The sequence below is a fragment of the Narcine bancroftii genome, chromosome 13 (genome assembly GCF_036971445.1).
Source record: "Narcine bancroftii isolate sNarBan1 chromosome 13, sNarBan1.hap1, whole genome shotgun sequence".
NCBI classification, from domain to species: Eukaryota; Metazoa; Chordata; class Chondrichthyes; order Torpediniformes; family Narcinidae; genus Narcine; species Narcine bancroftii.
This window is the reverse complement of record NC_091481.1, coordinates 22,152,405-22,177,157: the sequence shown is the minus strand read 5'-3', so window position 1 is coordinate 22,177,157 and position 24,753 is coordinate 22,152,405. Positions and strand designations below refer to the sequence as shown.

Genomic DNA, 24,753 nt, shown 5'->3' with positions numbered 1-24,753 from the left:
AGACAGTCCAGACTTACAGAGACTTCATAAGTAGGTGTTAATTGGACAGGCACTGGAGTAATGGATTATTGTTTTGAAAGCAACAGATGAATGGACTCAGAAGATTATGTCCGGTGCTGCAATCTGTCTGGATGCAGCTTGCTGTTCTAAAAAGGCTATGTGGTTTTGCAGAGAGAGAGAGAGAGAACCAAACAAACAGGCTTTCTCTGAGAGGGAGAGAGACTGATTTCTGCAGTCATGGCAAGGTGGCAGCTTGTTGAAACCCCATTTTCAAGATGGGTTCTTAGTTCAGCCTGTTGCCTTGTGGTCATTACAAGAGAAAAAGGCTGGCTAGAATGTTTCACCTGAAATAAGGGAAACAAAAAGAACTATGGTGACCTGCAGAAGAAGAGGTTATCATTTGGAAAACCCTGATAGGGCAAGTTTCTTCGGCAAGACACTAAAGTGGCTGATCAGAGGGAATCAGTTTGTGTGTGTCCAATGAGCAAAAAAATCTCTCTGTAAACCTACAAGAACATTCCTGAGTGGTAACCATTTCAGCACCAGAGCTTGGTGAAAATTCGTAAATGTTAAATTCTGTGCACAGTATAAAAATTGCCTGAACCTGGACCTGGAGGAGTAAGAAGAGAAATAGAACTGTGAATCAAAGAATTTTTCTGAACTTGTACACAAAACATACACATGCTCTTAGAATTAGAAGGGGGGTAAGTCAATAGTAATAAGTTAAAGTTTGATCCTGTTTTTATGTTTAAAGAATATTAAAAGTAACTTTTGTTTAAGTAACCATTTGTCTTGGTGAATTTCTATTGCAGCTGGGTTTTTTGGGTCCTCTGGGCCCATAACATTTGTAACTATTTGTCTGTGTCATACATCTTCAAAAGAAATAAATATAACCATATAACCACTTACAGCACAGAACAGGCCAGTTTGACCCTACTAGACAATGCTGGAACAAATCCCCACCCTCCTAGTCCCACTGACCAGCACCTGGTCCATACCCCTCCAATCCTCTCCCCTACATGTAATTATCCAGTCTTTCTTTAAATGTAAATAACGTCCTTGCTTCAACCACCTCTGCCGGAAGCTTATTCCGGCAGATATTTAGGATGTCACTGGCCACGGGGATAGTGCCAAAGGATTGGAGGGTGGCGCATGTGGTTCTGCTGTTTAAGAAAGGGTCTAAATGTAAACCTGGGAATTATAGGCCCATGAGTCTGACGTCTGTGGTGGGCAAGTTGATGGAAAGTGTTCTGAGGGATGGTATTTACAAATATTTGGAGCTACAGGGATTGCTAGGGAGTAATCAGCATGGTTTTGTCAGGGGTAGATCATGCTTGACAAACCTGATTGAGTTTTTCGAGGGGGTTACAAAAAAGGTTGATGAAGAGAAAGCTGTGGATGTTGTCTATTTAGACTTTAATAAAGCTTTTGACAAAGTTCCCCACAGGAGGTTAGGAAGAAAGGTGGAAGCATTAGGTCTAAATAAGGAGGTAGTGAAATGGATTCAGCAATGGTTGGATGGGAGGTGTCAGAGAGTAGTGGTAGAAAATTGTTTGTCCAATTGGAGGCCGGTGACTAGTGGAGTTCCTCAGGGATCGGTCCTGGGTCCACTATTGTTTGTTATATATATTAACGATCTGGAAGTTGGGGTGGAGAATTGGATAAGCAAGTTTGCGGATGATACAAAGATTGGTGGTGTTGTGGACAGTGAGGAAGATTACCGTAGATTAAAAGGTGATTTAGGAAGGCTGGAGGTGTGGGTTGAGAAATGGCTGATGGAATTTAATACAGATAAGTGTGAGGTGTTACATTTTGGAAAGGCAAATCTAAATAGGTCATATGCATTAAATGGTAGGCTATTGAGATGTGCAGAGCAACAAAGGGATTTAGGAGTTGTGGTAAATAGTACCCTCAAGGCTGATACTCAGGTAGATGGTGTGGTGAAGAAGGCATTTGGAATGTTGGCCTTCATAAATCGGAATATTGAATTCAAGAGTAGGGAGGTTATGATGAAATTGTACAAGGCATTGGTGAGGCCAAATTTGGAGTACTGTGTACAGTTTTGGTCACCAAATTATAGGAATGATATAAACAAAATAGAGAGAGTGGAGAGAAGGTTCATGAGAATGTTGACACGATTTCAAGGTTTGAGTTACAGGGAAAGGTTGTGCAGACTGGGGCTTTTTTCTCTGGAGCGTAGAAGATTGAGAGGGGACTTGATCGAGGTGTTTAAGATTTTAAAAGGGACAGACAGAGTAAACGTGGATAGGCTTTTTCAATTAAGAAATTCAAACTAGAGGGCATGGTTTAAGATTGAAGGGGGAAAATTATAAGGGGAACATGAGGGGAAATTTCTTTACGCAAAGGGTGGTAGGGATGTGGAATGAGCTTCCGACAGACATGGTCGAGGCGGGATCATTGGTTAAATTTAAGGAAAGACTGGATAGTTACATGGATAGGAGAGGACTGGAGGGGTATGGACCGGGTGCTGGTCAGTGGGACTAGGAGGGTGGGAATTTGTTACGGCATGGACTAGTAAGGCCGAACTAGCCTGTTCTGGGCTGTAAGTGGTTATATGGTTATTTCCCAACCACCCTTTGTGTGAAGAAATTTCCCCTCATGTTCCCCTTATAATTTTCCCCCTGCAATCTCAAACCATGGCCTCTGGTTTGAATATCCCCCACTCTTAATTGAAAAAGTCTATCCACGTTGACTTTCTCTGTCCCTTTTAAAATCTTGAACACCTCCATGCTTGGGCTTTTTGTGGAGAAGTGGTAAATGCTGGATAATTATTTAGAAGGTCAATGGAATCCTTCTGGCTATTATTGGTTATGGATTATCCACTTCACTTTTTGTCCCGAAGACGCTTTCCTGTCTTTTCTGCTGCTATGTGGTGCTGTGCATGAGCTATTAGAAACTACTGTAGAGTGGGCATCCTGTGCTTTGTTATTCAAGAAACACAACACCTTCATTTAAAACTGAATTGTGGTTGATTTCTCATTAAATTTGTTCAAAGATTGGAATGTTAAAGACCTGGATAAACAACATTAAGGAAGATTTTGTTTAAATGGTTAAAAAAAAATTAGGGGTAAATACTAGTTTTTTTTGGGCTGATGATTTTCACTTTTTCAAGCTTGTTGAGGATTGGAATTACATGTTCATTGTTCGGTCAGATGGACAACTGTACAGATGAATGCCTGTTGCTTGATAAGAATTGACTGCGTCAGAGTCACTTAAATAGAGCACTTCATGACTGCTCAGTGTTGTGCCATTTATGAATCTATTACCTAATTAATTGAGCATTTCACTGATTTTTATCAAAGCGGTTTAAAATGCACATAATTATTTTTCAGTTATGGTAAACTTCTCTGCTTTTATGTGTTATCATAAAGTAATTAACGGTCATTTATTGGTACGCAAGTTAGTATATAAATGTTCAATTAATTATTTCCTGTATTTACTCTTCCAAGGTCAGTAAATATTAAAATGTGAATCTAATTGAAGTCACCTGGGAAACAAAATCCAACGAAGAGTATGTTTTACAGATGACACTGTTTGCTCATGGATTAAAGTTGAAGTCAAATTGATTTGTTTAGCTTAGGATGTGGTGGTGCAATCATTTTGATGTTGCAGCAATTAAGGTAATGAATATGGGTATAATCTGTGAGGCTCATTTATTACTTTTCAAAAGAACAAGACTCTTGAATACGAGTGTGTTTCAGCACTTCTATTTTAGGAGTAGAATAGAAAATAATTTTTCAAAAGCAGACTAATTACAGTGAAACCCTATTTACCACGCAATTGTTGGGTTCCATAAAATCTCATTGTGAAAAAGTGGGGTTGCACTAAATCGGGGTTTAACTGTATTATTTCCCTGTTTAATTTGCATACCTACATCATTTCCATGTCTCCTTTACTTGGAACATTCCAGTTATTCTGTATGCATTTTAAATAAATTCGGCAGCTCAAGGTCCCCATTCCTGCCAGCAGCCTGAGGACTCTCTTTTAATCTTTTTATTGAGTTTTATAGAACAAGAACACCATGTATAGAGAACACAAGTTACAAACTATGAAGAATAAAAGTACATTTCCAAAATAAAACAATAACAATAGAAGCTTCTCCATACAATGTTATGAAAATTAGTGTTAGAACACCTGATCTTTTCAAAATTAAGACAGGACATGACATAACCACTGAGTACTTGTGGGTGGAACAAGATCTTTCCATCTAAGTCAGATAGCTCTTCATGCCACAAGAGTTGTAAATAGTATGACTTGACAATCAGTTGAAGATAATAGCTTGTTAATATCATCTAAACGAAGCCATTGAAGAATTAGGTTCAAGATTAACACGTAATATTGACATAACACAAAAAATCTCCCTCCAATAAGATTCAAGAACTTGACAAGACCAAAAAGTACGTCACAAGGTTCCTTCCCTAATGTTACATTTGTCATATCGGGGATTTAGATTAGGAAATATATGGGATAATTTGTTTTAGACATACAGTCCAATGCATTACATTGAACTGAATAAGAGAATGTCGAGCACATAGTGAAGAAGTGTTAACTAATTTAAGAATCAAATCTTAATTTTTGTCCGAGATAGAAAACTGTAAATCGTGCTGCTTTAATCTTATCAAGGGAAACCTGATGCGATTTTGAAAGCATATAAAGGTTATTAAAACCTTCTGAGAGTGTTGTAATTTGAAAATTGCATCCAGCATGTTAGATTCACAAGTTATAGAAAATTTGGTAATTGGTCCTGTAACAAATTTCTGATCTGCTAGAATCTTTTATCTAAAAAAAAAGTGAATTTGATAAATTAAATTTTGCTGAGAACTGTTCAAAAGACATGAGATGGCTGTCAGCAAACCAGTCTCAAAAACACGAAATACCATCATCAAACCCGTTGACAAATGTCAAATCATATAAAGGAGTAAATACATAATGGATGATATAAAACATTGGTTCCCAACCTTTTTCTTCCAATTCACATAAGTATGTGAGTTAAGTATTCCCTATGCTGACGTGGACTTTTTTTTTTAACCCCCTCCATAAATCTTCGTCCGCGAAGCTAAGCCAAAGAAATGCCATAGGTGCTTTGTGATTAGTAAAGGGGTGCTTAAGGTGGTAGGTGGGTGGAAAGAAATAAATTTGAAAACCACTGTTTTAATCGTGCCTAATTCACTTGTTATGTGCATGGTTTCATAACTCCAAAGGAAATGGGCCTATGATAGTTTTTCTCAAGCAAAATATTTTGGTAACAATTGGGTCTAGAGCAGTGTTTCTCAACCTTACCTTCCCACTCACCTACCACCTTAAGCAATCCCTTACTAATCACAGAGTACCAATGACATAGAGAATACTTAAAGTGGTATGGGAGTTAGAAGAAAAAGATTGGGAACCACTGATATAAAACTTGATAAGGAAAAAACTTTTTAAATCAAAAAATCCTGAATTGAAACCAGATATGCAAGGAATGTTTTACTACAGAACTGTAGTAAGTTAAAAGTGCTACTCCTAAAAAGTTTTCCAAAAACGGAAAACATTTCAGCTGAACTCAATTCCAAAGAGACCCAAACTGGGCTGCTCAAACTATTGAAATATTGAATCCAAAACAAGTTAAAAACACATATTGATGGCCCAGTAATAGTATCTGAAATTTAGCAATACCAAGCCTCCATTTCTTTTAGATCTCTGCAAATGAAGCTTATTCAGCTGAGGTAGTTTGTTTTGCCAAATATAGGAAGTTATAATAGGATCAAGGGAATCAAAAAATGACTTGGGGATGAAGAATGGAATTGCATAAAAAAGGTATAAAAGTTTGGGAAAAATAATCATTTTAATAGACGACCAACTAATGAAATAGAGAAATTAACCATCTGGACAATGTCTACTTAAATTGTTTTAAGAAATGAAGAAAATTTTATTTAAATAAATGTTTGAGGCTTCTGGTGATTATAATTCCTAGGTAAGTAAACTGATTCTTAACCTAAGGTATACAGGTACCTAACCTTTTATCTGGGATTGTTGGGACCAGTCACCCGCTGTTGTTCAGAATCTTGCGGATTTTGGAATAATTTTGATTTCTGTCCCATTAAGCCCACCTGTCCGAGTCACAATGGCATCTCGACCCCGCACCCCCTTCCAAGTTGGCTGTCATCTCTCTCCCCACTTCACCCACCCAAGTTGTGCGCTGCCGTATCTCCCCACCCCCTCCCCCCCAACGCTGTATCAGCGCCAAGGGAATGGCCCCCTTCTCACTTCCCCTGCGCAGGAGCTGGTACAGTGGTTTCAGCTGTGTGGGGGATTATGGGCAGTGACAACAGCCATTGAGCTCCTGCTGAGCTGACTGAAAGCAGTTAATCCCCGTCGTGAAATGACGTCATTTGACACTGGTGTTCGAACAATGTTCCTTTTCCACTGGACCCTGTCCCAGTAAATTGCCAGTTAATTTCTGGGACAGGATGTCAGTGGAAAAGGGGCTATTGAATCCCATTTATTTTTGCCCTGGGAATCAATTCTTATATTGATTTATCTTTTTTAATTCCTGTCCATTCCTTTATCATTCACAGCTGCAAATCTTCTGATGCTCTCCAATGTGTCAGCTATTTTCAGTTTTCTTGTCCAAATGATGTAATTTTTATCATTAATGTCCATGACAAAAGCCTGAGGTTATTTGAAGTCATTCAGTTGAAACTCTCATTATTGTTCTCTCACCAACTGAACTCGTTCACTCATTGTATCACTTCGCCTTGACTTCACTCAGATGACAAAGAAGCCAGTGTGTGCCCCTTTTATCATGAAATATTCTTTGCTCCAGACTTATTTAAAACTCGTCCTCACCAATTTTTTTTCCCATTGTTTCTTCTCTCTCCTGAATTGGAACATTGCTTTAACTTTCGGAAAGAAACTTATCTGCTGGGAGGGGCTCTTGGCAGCAAAGGCCATATCTGCAAGCAGAAATGGTCTGTCAGTGTTTTGGGTTGGGCATTTCATTGGCTTTCATGCAAGTTTCTACCTTTCATAATATCTTGCATTCTCAGGTCTTCATCTTTGTTCCATTTCTTCATGTTTTGAGTTTGGCTCCTGACCTGCATCCATACAAACCCAGAGAGCTGGAGTGTCTCCTGTTGGCTACATTGTCTCCAAACCCACCACCTTCAAGGTTTCTACTTCAGTTCCTCATACAAATGCTTATCAATGCTGTGTTCTTTCCCAGTATTTCTGTACACCTTTTTCCTCAAGGATGGATTCATTGATGATGATGGGCCTATTAATGACTTCTAATCTATTTCTTGATTTTTTTTTTGGACTTTCACCTTTTCCTCTCCCCTTGGAAAATATGTCAGGATACTATTGTGTTAATCTTCTTCCAATGGGTAAGGTTGAGCAACAGTTAATAATCCTCCTCAAATTTCCAACTCCGTGTCACTGTCACCTTCCACCAAACTGTCATTCCTCAATCATCCCTTCTCACATATTTGCAGGGGAAAAGCAGCACATGCTCTTTTGAACCACTATGTCCAGGGAGTTTAAAAAAAAATTCCTTCCAACTTTTATTTTCAATATTGTGCATATTCTTCACTGTTGACAGTATAGTCTGTTCTGCTTGGGGTGTGGATGGGGAGGGGGGCTCTTGTTAGTGAGGAAACAGGTTTCTTAGGTCTCAAAGGCAAGAACTCTGAACACAGTTTTGATGTAGGGATGGATTTTATTTACAGAAGGCAAGTGTGGGAAAATGGTAACTGATGCAGAGCACACACTCATGTACACATAATGAACTGGTACATACAATGATCAGGGAAAAATCACTAGGATGTCCCATCATCCCTTGACTCAGTGCAGGCATGGCTCCATGCTGCAAGGGACACTAATTAAATGCTCCCAACCCTTTTAACAGTGCACATCTTACCAACAGTTTCTCCAGCACCCTTCCACAGTTCTAGGCCTGGAGTGAAGCAGGGTGGTCCCAAGCTGGGAAAGAGAGAGAACAAAGAACACATGGCACCTTTACAATGCTGGAGGGACAAGCCCACATCATTTACTGGGGGGCCAATAGCTCAATGGCAGGAGGGCTAATCTAATTACAACAGCCCAAGGCCAAGTACAGGCAGGCAATTTACATGAGACCAACAGCAAGGTGTGCACCAATGGGTGGAGCGGAACCAAACCTTGGCAGCAAGTGTGTCCTCCGACTAGGTAGGGTGCAGTGCTGTCACATGTCAGCCACGACGTTTCCCAATACAGGGTGGTGGTGGAATGCTAACAAAATGCAGATATTCTTTGTGGAATACTTTGGTTTGTCTATAATTAACTGCATTTCTGGTCACCTTCATTTCTTCATCCACTTCCCTTTTGATTTGATTTCTTGCCCCCTCTGTATTGTTTTGAGGAAGTTGAAGGTTAATTAATAGCCTTGCACCTTTTTGAGTCCTCAGATGATATGATGTGGAAGAGGAGCTTTTGATCCATCATATCTGCCTTGACCAGCAAGCAACCATTCATGATCATCTTTTTTTGTTCCCCTTGCATCTCCAGGACTCTGCCATTCCCTACCCATCTGATTGTCCTGCCACCCACCTGCATGTGGGGCAATTTACAGTCACTAATTAACAGAATAACTGCAAAGTCCTTGGCATGTGTGAGGAAATGAGAGCACCTGGAGATAACCCCATAGTGAATGCATGCACTTGGATAATAAAAATTTAAAAAGAGAACATGGCCAAAGATGGGGAAATATTGATATTTGAAGTTATCTGGTTCTCCTGTGAAGAATTATAGAAAGCTAATGTCAATACTTTGGCAAATGTGAGAGCAAATTGTCTGTTTGCCTTTCATGTAAAGTGGTTGATGTATATTTTGAACAAGCATTGGGCAATTTTCTTGTGAAGATCATTCCCAGAGGCTTGTGAACATTTTTGATCATCTCTGAGGAAAGATCTATATGTTGTGCAGTGAAGGCTGAGAGCATCATTTCCCATGATGAGACAATTGTCCTTTGAAGAGAAATTGAGATATGGACAAGAGCTTGGCTGAATAATATAACTGGGACAAAACTGAATGGAATGTTGCATATAAGTGAGAGTAATTACATTTTGGTGGGGAGCAAACCAAATCATGGAGAATTTGGAAAACAATTGGAATAAATCAGAAATAAAGAAGCATTGAATTGGAAAAACAGAAATTGTGAAATTGCATAGATTTATTGCATCATATTTAAAAAATAAACAACTCCAGGGTTTGTATGTAATGAGATAAAATTGATAAGTAGTGGTTCAGCAATAGCTCTCAAATGAGCTAGTCAATTTGGTGAATAAATCACATGCAGTTGAATTGAAAAGAATGGTGTCTTAGTCTTCAATAAACTTGGCATATTCCATCTGTCAATTATGGTTAGTGTGTTTTGAGCATTTAGTTCAATTTACATGCATACTCTTGAATAGTAAGCTATTTCTTCTGCGGCACCAGCTGACAAATATCTTTGCAGTCTGCTTCAAATATTATTCATAAAAATCATTCTCAAATGATGATTTCATCAGATGTGGGTGACAGTTGTTGCTGTTATTCAAGAAAATTCATGAAATGAGAGAGAAGTGTGAGTTCATGGCAGAAGAGGAGGGAATATCAGTAAACATTAATTTGTTCTCTGGCACTTAAACTTGCTTTTAATGCAGCTAAAATCAGATTTGGAAATGAAAGTGAGGGATAAATTTGTGGTGAGAGCACATCCAATCAATTTGGTGAAAACTGTTTGAGTCGGGTGTCTCTGCATATGTTAGTCTTGGTAAGGCAATGCAGTTCGAAAATCAGCTGAGGACTGCCGACTCTGCAACCACCTACCCAACACCTTGTGCAGTCTAATGGCAATTTCAAAAGTTCAAATTGCCGGGAGGGTAGGGTGAAGGAAGAGGTACGCAGGGAAATTGATCACCTTGATTTTCCAGAAACTTGGAAAAAATTCTATCTACTTCATGCCATCAAATCCTTGATGGATTGTTTGAGGCTAGATGTGGAATTGCTGGAGGAATTTGCATACATTAGCATGTGGGAATGCTACTGTGCTGGATGCTCATTGACCAGGACTTCAAGATGGTTATGCATGCTGAGTAGAGTGAGAAAGTCTGCTTTGTGATCAGTTGAGGTTTGGAGCAGAGGAAAAGAAAGTCCTTAAATCTGGTGATCTCGCACTTGTGAATCACTCACCAAACAGGAGGAGGGAGAAAAGAATGTGGCCAGCGTGAGAAGAGTCTTTGATTTTGTGGGCTGCTTTTTTCCAATGCATTGGACAGTGTAGATGGAGTGATGGAAGTTTTTGTGATGGCCTGAGGTACATTCACAACTCACTGCAGCTAAAATACAGTGAGTTGTAAACACAGCTTTGGGTGACACAGCTAAAATGCCAAATTCCTTCAAGTTTGTGAAGAAGTTGAGGGGCTGGTGTGCATTCTTGGCTTTTGCTTCAATATGGTTGGGTCAGGGCAGGTGATTTGGAGAAGATGTTTATACCCAAGAACTTGAAACTGTGTACTATCTCCACTGCAACCTCATTTGATATGGATAGAAGAGTGAACACCATCGCTCTTCTGGAAGTCTGTGGCCATTTATGAACTTGATGTGGTTGTTACTGAAGGTGAAACAGCAAGTGAAAAATGAAAAGATTCCTGTACAGGTAGTCCTTGACTTTGACGTACGTGAGTTGTGTCTACTCACACATGCGACCAAATTTTAAAAAGATCTTTATTAAAACTATTGTACAAGTACACATTTTTGAATTAAAAGTACTACATACAGTGGTTCCCCACTCGCGGTGGAAGCCTGAGGTCCCCGAGTTGTGGCCAATCGGAGTTACAATCGTCATTCCCAAGTACAGTCGTAAGTCAAGGACTGCATGTATTCCTATATTTCCATACAGAAGCAAAGAAGGCTATTTAGGCCATTTAATATATTCTGACTTTAAGAAATTCCATTTTCCTCACTAATTTTTCATATAATCTATGCTCCCCATCAGATTTGTCGGAAGTAAAATTACATTTGTTAATTAACTTATCAGCCCACTTATCTTTGGGGTCCAGGAGGAAACTGGAGCACCTGATGTCAACCCACCCAGTGAGGGTGGACAGCACCAGGGGTCAGAATTAAACCTGGGTTGCTCAAGTTTAAGACCAACATTTAAAAAGGATTGCGATACCTTGTTTCAGTTTCATGGTATTACGAAATATGAAGAATTTGAGTGATAACTTGTACAGCAGATGACTCCAAATTTAATTTGGCATATCACAATATGATTACTGCGAAGGGTATCACCAGTATCTGATGCAATTCTTCGAGCACTTGGTAAATCTCTGAGGTTTCCATTATCTAACACCCCAGCAAGTGTAAAACATGCAATTATAATCTTGTGTTATGTGTGTTCTGCATAATAATCTTTCCCAGTGCACCAAATGATATTATCTCTGGCTGTAAAAAGAATTACCCCCTCATATTCAGAATTAGAACAGATAATAAATATGAAAGGTTTTTGTTTGCATAATATGAACAATGAGGAAGAGCAGCAAATAAAATATTGCTGTATTTTTAAAGTGGATGAAATATTTTAAAATATTCTTCCTATCAGTCAACCATTCTCCTGCGGAATCTTGGAGTCACGCCTTAAGTAAAAATGTTCATCTATTCCTGGGAAATACTTGGTTTTTCAGTGTACTGATTCAGAGTTCTTTCATGTGGTGGACTGTAGCTGATGGTGGAAAGTCTTTTCCTTGGGTTATTACATGCATTCCAAATTTATTTTTTACAAATTATTAATTTATTCTGCCAGTACCATTTATAAATTATGATTTAGATTTATTCTCAGAGTGCATACATGAATACATGACAACATGTACAACAATAAGATTTCTTTTGTGGATGAGGCAGAATTACCACTGCAGAAAAAACTGTACACAACATACATATGCAAACAAATAAAGAAATGAAAACAAACTGATGAAGTCAGTGGTGTTAAATTTTCTTATTTCTATTTTTCACTTGTGGCATTTTTAATCCAAAAACTACCTTTTTGTGAGGGCTACTCTGTGTTGAAGATTTGTGAAACAATATTCTGATGGTCAGAGGCATTTTCCATCAAATACTTTTTAAATGTAATGCTGAAAAGTTGGGGTAAGTGGACAAGAACTTTGGGTTTTGGATGAATAATGGCATTTTAAAACACAGATTACATTTAATTGTAGCTCAGATTTGTGTGAATTTTATAATGAAAATATTTCAATTGGTAAGTTGATATTGAACGCACTAAGTTGTACTATTTTTTAATTGACAAAGGTTAAAAGTGCCAATGTGTTAATAAGGGTTATTTGTATTTTTAATAATTGTGTTTGCATTACCTCCATTTAAAGCACAAAAGCATGGGTGCTAGTTTAAAAGTTATTAAATTCTCTATGAATTCTGTCATTCAACAAGGTAATAAACATTTCCACTGAAGAGTTGTAAAGTAGGATTAGAGATGAACATATAACTTTTAAAGTACTTTATGGAGACGAGCAAATAGAAATCTGGATTAGTTGTGATTGATTTTTCAATATTTTGAGAACCAGTTGAGCTAAAAGGTTGACAGGAATATTTCTAATCAGAAATGATTAGCCCCAAAAATAATGTATTACAGCCTCAATTGACAATTATAATTAAAGTTATAAGGCAGGGGTGTCAAACTCAAGTTCACAGAGGGCCAAAATTAAAAACTTGGACTAAGTCGAGGGCCGAACTAAATATTTATTGAAAATTTTCAACAACATCTGCATGTTTTCTCTTATTTCAACATATGTAATGTTAAACTTTTTCTTATTAAAATAAATGTTTAATAATAGTTTTGGATAAACTCTTTCCAGAAGCATTAACAAATGAGAAATAAAATATTCAATAAATAATATTTCTCTATAGAGGATTTGTCAAATGTTGCTAGTGTGCTGTCGAATAGTAAAATCTGAGGGCTATTGAGAATGTGGAGAATAACATGATTCCTGAAACAATCAAATGGGTGACTGATTGTGGGCATGAACTCTAGCAGGGTTATTTACCATGCCCTTTTTCCATTGGTACAGATATCCTTTGATTTACACACTTTTCAAGTTTTATGCCTAATGAGCTTGTATCCAGGTGCAGGACCATTTTTAACCAGGAATATATTGATCACTGTGACATGAAACTATTGGAAGATCGTTTTATCCTGAGATTAAAGTTCATAATACTTACTCAGGCCTGTGTGCGGGAGGGCGGGGTTGGCGGGCGATCGGGTTGGACAACGACAGTGCGGGGGTATCGGCTCTCGCTGCAGGGCGGCATCTCGGCAGATCAGCGGCCCCGTCACCGTGAGTTGCGGATCGGCCTGCAGCAGGGAGGGGGAGTGGGCAATGGTGCTGGCGAGGTCAGCCCCGAGGCCTCCGGTTCTGGGCGCTGGGAAGCGGCTTTGGCTTCCCCTGACACCGGCCAGGCCCCAAAACCAGAGTCCACGGTGAGACCCTGCAACGTAAACAGAGGAGGTGGGGGCGATTAGCAGGCTGACGCCAATGCATTCTGGGATTTGTTGTATTACTGTGCATGGGCGGCCAGCGGGCCACCTCTAATACATTTTTGAAATGATCTTGCGGGCCAAATATAATTATATCTGGCCCGCGGGCCAGAGTTTGACATGTTGTTATAAGGGATACAGTGCGGTAGCAGGCACTTCCAGCCCACAATCCACCCAAATATCTCTATGACCAATTAACCGTCGAACGCCAAGCATCTTTAGAACGTGGGAGCACCAAGTAGAAACCCAGATGGATGACAGAGGGACAACGTACAAGCTTCTTTTGAGCAATGAACTCTGCTGGTTATTGTGCTGTGCTAGCCACTACACTAATACTGTATTTTGTGTAATTGTTCTATTTACCATTGACATGGTTGGGGGTGGTGGGTGTGGTGAGATGGAATGCCCTTTGCAGAATTACAAAATATTACTTTTCTATTTTCAGAGTAAAATAAATATCTGCCTGCTGATAGCTGCAAAGATTTAATAATTATTTGTGCTGCCATGGTGATGATCCAATCCCATTCTATTTCTAATGCTGTGAGAGCGGAGGCCAAATAGTGTTTTATTCCCATATTCTACTCCACGCATTTCTGGAAGGTTAAATCACACAGTGACAGAAATAACATGCCGTGTGATTTTCAGAAATCCTTTACAAATACAGAAACTGAGTTCTTTTTGACGTTTCACTTGAGGCTTAAAGTATTTAATGACCATTAATATCAAGCTTAACAGTGTTGTATTTTGACAATCTTGCTTTTTGTTTTTATGATGAATGTAGATGTGCAAGTCTGTGTACTGGTGATTCCAGGCTGCCGAAAGATAATTCAATTAATTCTTTCCAAATTGTGATGTACGTATTCACATTTGTTCAGCTTATTTTTTTTATTCATGATGGCAGAATATTGTCAATTAAATCAGTTTTATTAGTACCAGAGCATTTGCATTGACTGTAAAAATTTATTTACTCTACAAGATCCTTTCTTTCCCTCTACACTAACCCCAGAAATCTCAGAAAACTATGTAAGCGTGTTGTTTATGTGATTTAAAGTTAAGCACAATGTCACTGCCAACCAAATTGTTTATTTGCAGTACCTGTTATAATTGTAGTTGATGCTGTGTTCGACTGAAAATGTTCAAAATTTTGAAACAAGCATTTTGCAGATGCTGAGATGAAGTGCAATACATAAGCTTGCCGGACATAATCAGCAGGTCACGCAGCACCCATGGAAAAAGACATTTCAGGCCTGAGCCCTTCAGATCTGCCAAAAATCAGATAGATGCTCGAATATGAAGGAAGGGGGAGGAGTACAGGCTAAGCAAGTAAACATGGAAGCTGTGAAGTGATGGACCTGAGAAAGATAGCTAAAAGGTTGGTGAGCTTGAGGAAGGGGGAGAGGCTGGGGGGAGGGGGTTAATCGAAATTGGAGGTCAATATTGATACTGGTAGGAAAACACGACCTGTGTATCTGCAGGGGTCATTTTGTGTTCCCAGGGTGGTCTCCACGTGGGTGAGACGGGGATCACTTAGTTGAGCACCTTGGCTCTGTCCACTACAACAGGATGGATCTCCCAGTGATCAACCACTTCACTTCAATACAGTGGCAAGGCTGACATATCTCAGTGACCTCACGTACTGCCAACTTAAAGGCGTGAAAATTGGCAAAGCAACACCTTGGTCTCAGCAGTCTCTAAGTAGATGGCTCAATACGACTAAATTTCCAGTGACACCTACCCCCCTGTCTTGCTTTCCCTCATGCCTGTGACCTTCTTGCTCTTGTTTCCCAAGTCCATTCTCTTGTTCAAAGTGCCTTTCTCAGCCCCCTCCCATTGCCACTCATCAATTCCTTTCTCTTCTCCCTCTCCCCATATCCACCAGCCACCTGCTAGCTGATGCTCCTTTCCCTCCCCCCCCCCCCCCAATCTTATTTGTGTGTCAGCCTGACTTTAAGTACTCCTGAAGAAAGGCTCAACTATCTGTTGCTGCAGGTCCTGCTAAGTTTCTCCAGCTCTTTTGTGTACTGCACCAGGTATTCAACTGGTTAACTGCAGATTTTTGGAAATGGCACATTGGGTGAATTTGCATGGAGTATATTGGATGGCACCAATACCTCATCAAATAAGTTGCACTGAGGTAGTGTAGCTTAACTAGTAGATTAAGCTGCATGGTTATGCAATAACCAAAAGTGCTGGAGAAATTCAGAAGATCTTGCAGTGTCCGCAGGAAGCAAAAGGATTTGAACACTTTTTAAATTAAAATTTAATTCAAAAAAAACCATTCAGCACAGTATACTACCACTCCACATACAGCATGCTGTACCCTCCACCATCAGACTCCTCATCCACACACTCAATCAGGGACTCATTTCAGGACTCTTGTGCAATATTGATTTAAAAAAAAAATTGTTTCTGTATTACACAATCAGTTTGTTTTGTTTGTTAGCTGGTTACAGTCCATTATTTGTTTACATGTGTAGGCACCTCCAATAAATGGTAAGTATGCCTTGCCTGCAGAATTGCTGGATCTGGTAACAGGCACTTTTGGCCCACGAGCCTGTGCTGCCAAATGAACCTACTTCCTGCTATGTTTTATTTTGAATGGTGGGAGGAAACCCTCACAGACCCAGGGAGAAAGTACTTACTCCTTACAGAGAGTGCCGGATTCAAACCTGGTTGGTGGTACTGTAATAGCGTTGCGCAAACCACTATATTAAGGCATGATCAAAAACCAGGCAGTTTGTGTTTGAAAATAACACATCTAGCTTCAGGGTCGCCTCTATGTCAGAGGGGATAACTCCCATGTTGCCTCCAAGGCTTTCTCCATGGTAACTCGAGCCAGAGTTGAAACTAGAACATTGGGATAGGGCAAATAGATACAAGTGGGTGGTACCAATATTGGGGGATGATTTATGTATCCATTGTCTCAAGTAAATAGAGATAATGGGGGATGGTTAGTAAAGGAGCACAAGATAAGAGACAGAAGGAAAATGGAGGACTGCAGTATTTGGAGATGATGAGCCTGTTCCTGGTGCCATCCAAATGTATTAAGTGAATTAAGGGATATTTTTGTCTTGAGATCACCTTAGCCTGATCAAGTTGGAAAGATGCAGGTTGATCATGTGGGGAAGGAATGGGAGAAGCCACTGATCATGTGCATATTTTAGCTTGGTCTTCCCTCCAAACTGTACAAAATGCCAGGCTTTGTACTACGGGGGGAGAGTGTGGATTGCAGTTGTGTGTGAATCAGGCTTCCTCACTCCAGCAAGTGAAAGATTGATGAATAAAATGTTCTTTGCTTACCCGAAGCTTGAATTTGTGTGAGTGATTTCTTTTTTCCTCCTCACTCCAAAATAGAACCATAGTTTTGTCAGTCTTGTGAAAAGGTCTGCTGCATCCGATATTTGTAACTGCCTATACCGAATGTTGATTGGTATCAGCTTTAAATGTATTTTTTCACTTGTGCTATTTTGGTTGTGTACTACATTGTAGGCATGTGCTTAAGATCAATATATATATTATATATTTTACAATTTTAATAAGAATCAGAGCAGATAAATATAGGCTGATATAATATAATTTCTTGCACCAACTATGACGTGCACCACAAAAATTGCATAAGCTTAAACAAGAAATCTTAGAATTGTGTTTTAGATGCTGCGTAGACACAGGAACGTTTGTGCATTCAACCTGGCTATGCGCCAAGGTGAGACCCAACTGGGTAGAATTGGGGGACATTTTGGGAAATAATTATAGGGGTGGAGTATCCACGGGATCCAGTGCTGTTCCTGTTGGGGGATATTATGGATGTGAGCCCAAGGTTGCCCAAACACCAAATTCAATTTGTAAAAGTTGCCTTGGCAATGGTCAGGAAATGTTTAATGGCTGCCTGGAAATCTGACTTTCAGCTAAACCTAATGTGATGGAACACGGAGATGTGGAGCTGTGTTCCCCTGGAGAAAATTACCTACGACTTGAGAGGGAGTCACGACATGTTCGATAAGGTGTGGCAGCCATACTTGCGATACTTGGAGGTGCAATTGTGATTAACCCTCCAAATGCCTCTCTCAAAAAGGAAATAGTGGACAATAGATCCACATAATAGGCTCACTCAAGTCTGGGAATGTCAAGAATGATGAAATGAGTCAGAGACTTGACCAGCACCCCTCTCTCCTCCCTCCAGCTTCTTAAAAAAGTGACTGGTATTGTTATCTTCAGTAACTGATATAGGTCTTTCTTTGTTAATGTTGGGATTGGAGATGGGAAGGGGTGGGGAGAAGAAAGCAAGGGAAGGGGGAAAATAAGGGATCGATATAAACTGATCAGAAAAAGGGGAGGAGTGTTCCCCTGTGATTTTTGCGAAGTTTGAGTCTGTAAAATTGTAAATAACATTTTTAAAAAAGAATCAGAACAGATGGTAGGAATTCTACAGGAGAGTAAAACCAAAATGTTGTCATCAAAATATTTTATTCCACAGTGATATTCCACAGTGACAGTGGTGTGCAAACAAATCTAGCATTTTGGATGAAAGAATTGGAATTAAAATTTGAAAATTTGCACGTCACACTAAATTGGTCATGAACGTACTGTAGAGGACCATGATTAAACAAAGAGGTGAATTCATAAACTAAAGAATTGAGTGTTTAATTCATCATGGAAGCTTTTGGTAAAAGAGATGGAAGTTGAGAGTAATGTGATATCGAACGATTTGTGTGTGTTGTTTTTTTGAAGATGTTGAATCAATCCCACAAAATCCTTGGCAAAATTGCGGCAAATAGTCTAAGAAAATGTCTTAAGGGCTGAAAGCAAAATGTCATGGAATGTGCTCAACTTTGTTTCAAGTGAAAACACACTGAAATGCTAGAGGAACTAGCCTGGTCTTTTAGCTTTCATTTGAAATGAAGTTGTATTTGCAACTTTTCTGCCCTGAGCCCTTCTTTAAAGAATAAGCAAAGCAGATTTTCACTCACTTTGACCTCTGGGGACCACCATTTTTCCCAGTCTGAAACAATGCTGGGATCGCTGCTGTTTGATATATTAATCACTTAACATTGGTGAAGAGTAAAATTTCAACTTTTTTCGAGCTTAGAAGCATGATTTCACAAAGACAGAGATTGGTGGAAATTGCAAAAGCTGATGAAATTTAATGCATGGAAATGTGAAATCATAGATTTTGGCAAGAACAACCTGGAGGGATGATATGGACCAAATTGTATAATTCAAAAAGAGATCTAGGAACAGAGTCTTTGTTTATGTGCATAATCTTTTTGATTGGAAGTGAAACTTGAGATAACAACTAATTAGACATCAGGAATTTGAGTCTAATAAATTGAGGCAGAGTACAAAAACAAATGTGGAAAACTAGCTTGGTTGCAGAGTATAGCAGTGAAATTTGTTCATTGCATGTGGTATATTTTAAGCATAACACCGAGTGAGCATCATTTAACAGTCACTGGGAAAATCCCTGCCATATTTGCCTAATGTTATTTGCAAATTGCTGTCAACAGGATTGAGTACTACAGAGCAGTGGCCTGTGGAAAGAAATTATTCTTTTTAGAAACCTACAACTGAACGTCTCTGGCAAGATCTCATCCTGTTTACTTGCAGCCAAACATGGAAAACTGAATATTTCTGTTTGTTGAGATGCTTTTTTTGCAAATCTGTTTTCACCAACTGGTGACGTATTTTAACTTGCATTGTAAAAATCTCAAGATCTTGGCAGTAAACAGAAATTGTTGAAAAGGTTTAAAGCACTTTGATGCCTCTCTCAAAATGTAACTTTCAAACTCCAGATCATTCTACATTTTGGACTTGAGTTCCCTCTCTTGTCATCTGCCATTTTGATTCCTGTGGTTTATTAACATTTCTTTTATCAGGTTTCTTGTGAGCAATTTGGAAATTTTTTTGTAAATTGGTCTGTTTTGAAAGATGGTCAAAAGTCTGAAATTCAAGATTCTCATAAAATAAATTTTTTAGCCAATCAAATTTGTGAATTCCATGTTGCAATTGTTATCTGACTGAAATTCTTAGTTTTTTAAATTCTTTGCCAGGTTTTATTGCTGATCAAGTTTTCTCATGTAACATTGGGAAGAAATTCCAGTTATATTTTGCTTTTGTAGCAAATGCAGTTCATGTACAGATTGCCATCATGGGACAATTGCCAGTGAAATGAAGTTCCCTAACTTCATATTAGCCGAGGCCCATGAAATTTCATGAGCGGAAGACTTCCTTTTTAATCACTTGGCTTAATTTCTAGCATCAATTTTGGATGTGATGCCTAAGGTTATTTACTCAGTATATCGTATTCTCTGCCTTGCATGCTGAAGCAATTCTATACAGGATATTTAAGATGGATATATAAAGGAAATAAATATGAGCTATTTCTTCAGTTACTGACAACCAGGAATTGTTTTTCTATTTCCTAATTAACAATTGCTTGAAAAAATAATACATTTGCATTAATTCTGTCAGCTGAAGAATTATTTTCTGGTGCAACCTAGAAGATAATATTGTCTGGGGACGTGCCTTTGATATATTGTCAGTTGTTTTGTGTATTGCCTTAATTTTAAGTAAAGCGATGTGAGCTTTTACGGCTGGATTCAACTCTGAATTTGTAGAGGATTTGATCAAAGAAGCTGCATCCAATCAGAACAACTGAAGCAATGAGTGGATTTGATGTATAATTGCAAGCAAGAAATCAAAGCAAAAAAGTCCATTTATGATTCTCTTCCCCCGATGAATTATTGGATAATGGTGACAGCTAGTGTATTTAAGCCACACGGACCAGAAAATCCTTTGATCTGCTGTTTGTAATGAATGAGCTAATCATAGAAGGGAGATGAAATCAGGCCTAATTGTCACTGGTTTTGGAGGAGAAAGATTAATCCAGGTTCCTGCTTTTTATCACCATCCAATGATGCATTATGGAGACAGAGCATGTGTATATTGCTTAATAATAGATGGATATGATGCCTTTATAGTGAAAGTGTTCGCTGGCAGCTAGCTTCAAATCTTCCTTGACAAATGCTCATTAGGGCAATGAGCACTAAGTTATTGCTATGCTATAGCAAGAGTGAGAAAGAATGGTGGTAAAAAGGAATAAATCTCTCATTCTACTTTATAAAATGTAGAGAATTGCACTCCATCTTTTTGTGCTTGAACCACATTTTAACATGTTGTTTAGTGTCCAGCAGGTATTTTTTAAGACCATCTTTTGAGATAAGCTAAAAAAAACCATTTTTCTTTCAGAGCAAGTGCACAAACATCTACAGCAATCAGAAGTTGAATATCTGCAGTTTGCTTTTCGATGGATGAACAACTTGTTGATGAGAGAACTTCCCCTGCGGTGTACCATTCGGCTATGGGACACATATCAGGTAAGCTTATTCTCTTTACAGTTAATTACCCACCCTCTGAAGCATAAACATCAGCAGGTGAAGCCCTTGAAAGATATGAACTGCATTAAGTATGGCAATTGGAAAAATATTTAATTGGGGTTTGCTACAAGGAAAATGCAGAGAAAATATTGAACTCATTCAGCCCAGTTGCACCAGCTTTTCTGGCAAAATTAAATATTTTAAGTTGTCATCTTCCACAGATGTAGAAACAAAGATTCCACCTAACCTAGCGCTTTTCAGGGCCTCCCATCATTTCAAAGCACTTCAATGATGTACAGTACCATTGAATTGGTCAGTGTTGTACTTAAGGAATGTTTTGCATCCTTCTAGTGAAAGGATTGTTTCAGTCACTCTGGTGTAAAGTGTACAAACTAGTGAAAATATGACTTTTCACCTTTCAACTTTGCACTAACAGAAGTGTGTCGTTAAAATCATTTTGTTGCTCTTATGCAAAACATGTTATTAGAAGACGAACTGCTCAGTGAGTTCTCTGCTCTTAGTTGTATATAATCAAAATTCTGATTATGGGGAGGAACAATTTGCTTTTTTCAAAGCAGGCTATTAAATAAAATAGAAACCAAAAATCCTGGTAACACTTGATCAAGTAGCTTCTGTAGAAAGAGAAACAGTTAATTTAATTTTCTTCAGTTTAAATTTAAATGTTTTAGTTTAAAAACAGTACAGTAACAGGCCCTTTAGGCCCAAGAGCCTGTGCCACCCAATTGACTGACCATCCCTGGTTTTGAAGGGCAGGAGGAAACCAGAGCCCACAGGGAAAACCCATGCAGACCCAGGGAGAATGTATAAACTCCTTGCAGTCAGTGCAGGATTTGAACCCCTCTGTAACAGTGTTGCGCTCTACCACTGCGCTAACTGTGCTGCCCTTGTTTTGGGTCTGAAGTTGTAAGTTTGAATTGGGGAATGGAAAAATATTTTTAACTCTGAAATGGGAGGGATGGTAAAAGTCTCTGGGTAAGAGTAGATGGTGATGTGCTCGTTAAGGTTATTTGAAGCTTTCTGTTTGTGCATTGTGTTGCGGATGGGAAGGTAGTGGAATGAGCCCAATAGGCCAGAACGTGCAACAAACCAAGAAAAGCTGAGTTAGAATGATAACAGGTACAAATGGCCAGCTCTGATAATGGAAGAACAAACTGCCTCAAGCTGAAAAATTCAACATGGAGTGCAATGTGCCAGATGGAAGATGAGGTGTTCCTCAAGCTTTCATTGCTAATCATTTGAAAAACTGAGACCCAGGAAAGAAGCGTAATATAATTTAGTGACGATTTTCAGCATCTGAATTTGTTTTTGATTTTTAGAGTGTGAAGTGAATTTAAGTATGTAATTTTCTTTTGACAACCCACAGCATATGAGGTTCAGTTGAAGTAGTACTGGTTGAACATGCTCCCTTATCTTGCCTGCAGAGGTATTATAATTGGGACAGTAACATTTAAATGTTGCTGCTTTATTTGCAAAATTCATCATTGTTGTTTCAGTGCAGTATGAATTTAAAGGTGTGTAAGGAGAAATGGAGCATTGTGGACTGCTTGCTGGTGACGTAGAAATTGGCTTCTTGACCCCCATCTTCCTTCTTGCACAAAATGCCTTAATTCAAAATGTAATTAAATTTTGTTGAGGTTGTAAATGATAATGAACAGTTTGGGGAGTAAGGGATAGGAAAAATATAAGAAGTGCAAAAGAACCTGCTGTGTAGAATTTTCATGAACAAAATCAATGTCCAATGTGACTACAAATGTATTGAAGGGAAGGATGGAATGCACTGCACAGAAAGAACCTGATTATTGTGGAGAGGGAACAGAGGCGATTCACTAGGATGTCATCTGGGATGGATTGTCTTATTTATGAAGAGAGATAGAAGAGGCTAGATTTATTTCTGTTTGAGTGATGGTAGCTGACAGAGACCCAGACTTATGATGGGCATTGATGGGGAGACAGAAAAAATAGAAGCTTTTCCTTGCTGTGGAGGAGTCTTTAACCAGAGGGCATAGGTTTACGATGTATTTGAAGATTGGAGAAGGTGGTGAAGGCAGAGACTCTTACAGCATTTAAAAAATATCTAGACAGGCAATTGAACAACACCATTTACAAATTGGCTGATGATCTCACAGTGGTGGAGTGTATAAAAAGGGTTGATGAGTTAGCATAAGGAGGGAGATTGTGAACTTGGTGTATGAACAACAACTTTTCTCTCATTAGGTGTTTTTATGGAGCAACACCACGTTGAGGCTGGATCCATGGTGTTGGGGGGGGGGGGGGTTGGGGAGAGTGAGAGTGGGGGGAAGGCGGACTTTTTATGGAGAAGGCTAATAGGTCTGTATTGAGAGCGATGAGTCGTGCAGTTATGCCGCCCGTTGCCGTGGTCTAACATTCGCACTGAGCAATGGTTGTCTTCGTTACCCATAATCTTCCACACAGCTGAAATGAAGACAGCCATTGATCCTTCTTCCAGCTCTTCTTCCTCCAGCACACTGAACATGGTTCTTCACTCCCTTCTTGCATCCCATTGGACTCCCCAGCTCTGCTTCTTTGTTTCCACTCCTCAGCATCTGTCCTCTTTCCTACCGGGCCAGGGAGCTCAGCAACTAGGTCCCTTCGCCCTCTGGCCCCAGTGGCACAGTGGGCTCTGACTCTCCTTGCCCCCACAGGGCCTCCATGCTCTTTGGGCTGGACTCCCTCCACTTCCCCTCACCTTGAATGTCCATTCCTGCTCTCTCCTGCTTCTCGGTCTTGACGGCCCTGGTGAAGGAGTGAGAGGTGGAGGGGGAACAGAAAGAGGACATTTCTGGGTGGCAGGAGGGAGCCCTAACCCCAGTACCAATCACCATAGAAGCCCTGGAGGTGCCTCCTGGGTCACAGGCTGACAGTGTCATCGTGATGCCATCAGCCCCACCCCTAAGCAGAACCTTCAGCAGCATTGCCTTTATGGAGGGAGGTGGAGCAACTCGGTTCACCTGTGAGACAATCTCCCCCACCCCCCCCACCCCTGGAAGGATCGGAGTCCACAACCAGCATCCACCAATGGTGTTTTTATGAAATAAGTGAATCGATGTAATGGGAGAGAATATCAGCCTTTACGTTCACTTTTTTTCTTCTATAAAAAGGCAAATTGTTACCAAGACCAAGGAGCTGATTGTAGACTTTAGGAAGGGAAAACCAGAGGTGTACGATCCAGGGATCATTGGTGGATCAGAGATGGAAAGGGTGAACAAATTTAAATTCCTGGGAGTCACTATTTCACAGGACCTTTCCTGAACCCAACCTATCAATATCATCACGAAGAAAACACATCGACATCTCTACTTCTTCAGGAGTTTGCTGAAGTTCGGTGTGACATCAGAAAACCTGGTGAACTGTTGCAGGTGTGCAGTACGAAGTATGTTGACCAGCTCCATCACTGCCTGGTATGGGGGCACCAATACCCCTGCAAAAGGTATTGGAGACAGCCAGGCACAAAACAGGCAAAACTCCCTCTACCACTGAGAAAATCTGCATGGAATGCTGCCATTGGAGAATGACAGCAATCATCGAGGATCCACACCACCCAGGATGTGCTCTGTTCCCGCTGCTGCCATCAGGAAAGAGATATACCTGCCACATGACGCGTACCACCAGGCTTAGGAACAGTTGCGAATTTTCCACCATCAGACTTCAATCAGAGACTCCATAAAGGATTTTTACATGCCACATTATTTATTACTCAATATTGATCTTTTTTTGGTATTGCACATTCAGCTTGTTTACATTTCTTTCTTTGTATCTTCTTTATTTAAAACC

At 39.6% G+C, this 24,753-nt stretch overlaps 1 protein-coding gene across 19 annotated transcripts in view; it reads left to right on the top strand.

Annotated features, from left to right (window-relative positions):
• The window catches only part of tbc1d22a (TBC1 domain family, member 22a), a 227,141-nt gene that overhangs the window by 107,175 nt on the left and 95,213 nt on the right, over positions 1–24,753 (top strand). For 17 of the 19 annotated variants that reach the window (XM_069909537.1, XM_069909529.1, XM_069909522.1 and 14 more), the window contains one exon: positions 20,813–20,940. The exons of 1 other annotated variant lie outside the window; for it this stretch is intronic. In XM_069909537.1, coding sequence (XP_069765638.1) covers positions 20,813–20,940 — 128 coding nt within the window. Of the gene's footprint in view, positions 1–14,348; positions 14,421–20,812; positions 20,941–24,753 lie in introns of those variants that run through there. One more of the 19 variants, XM_069909540.1, reaches the window with a different exon arrangement.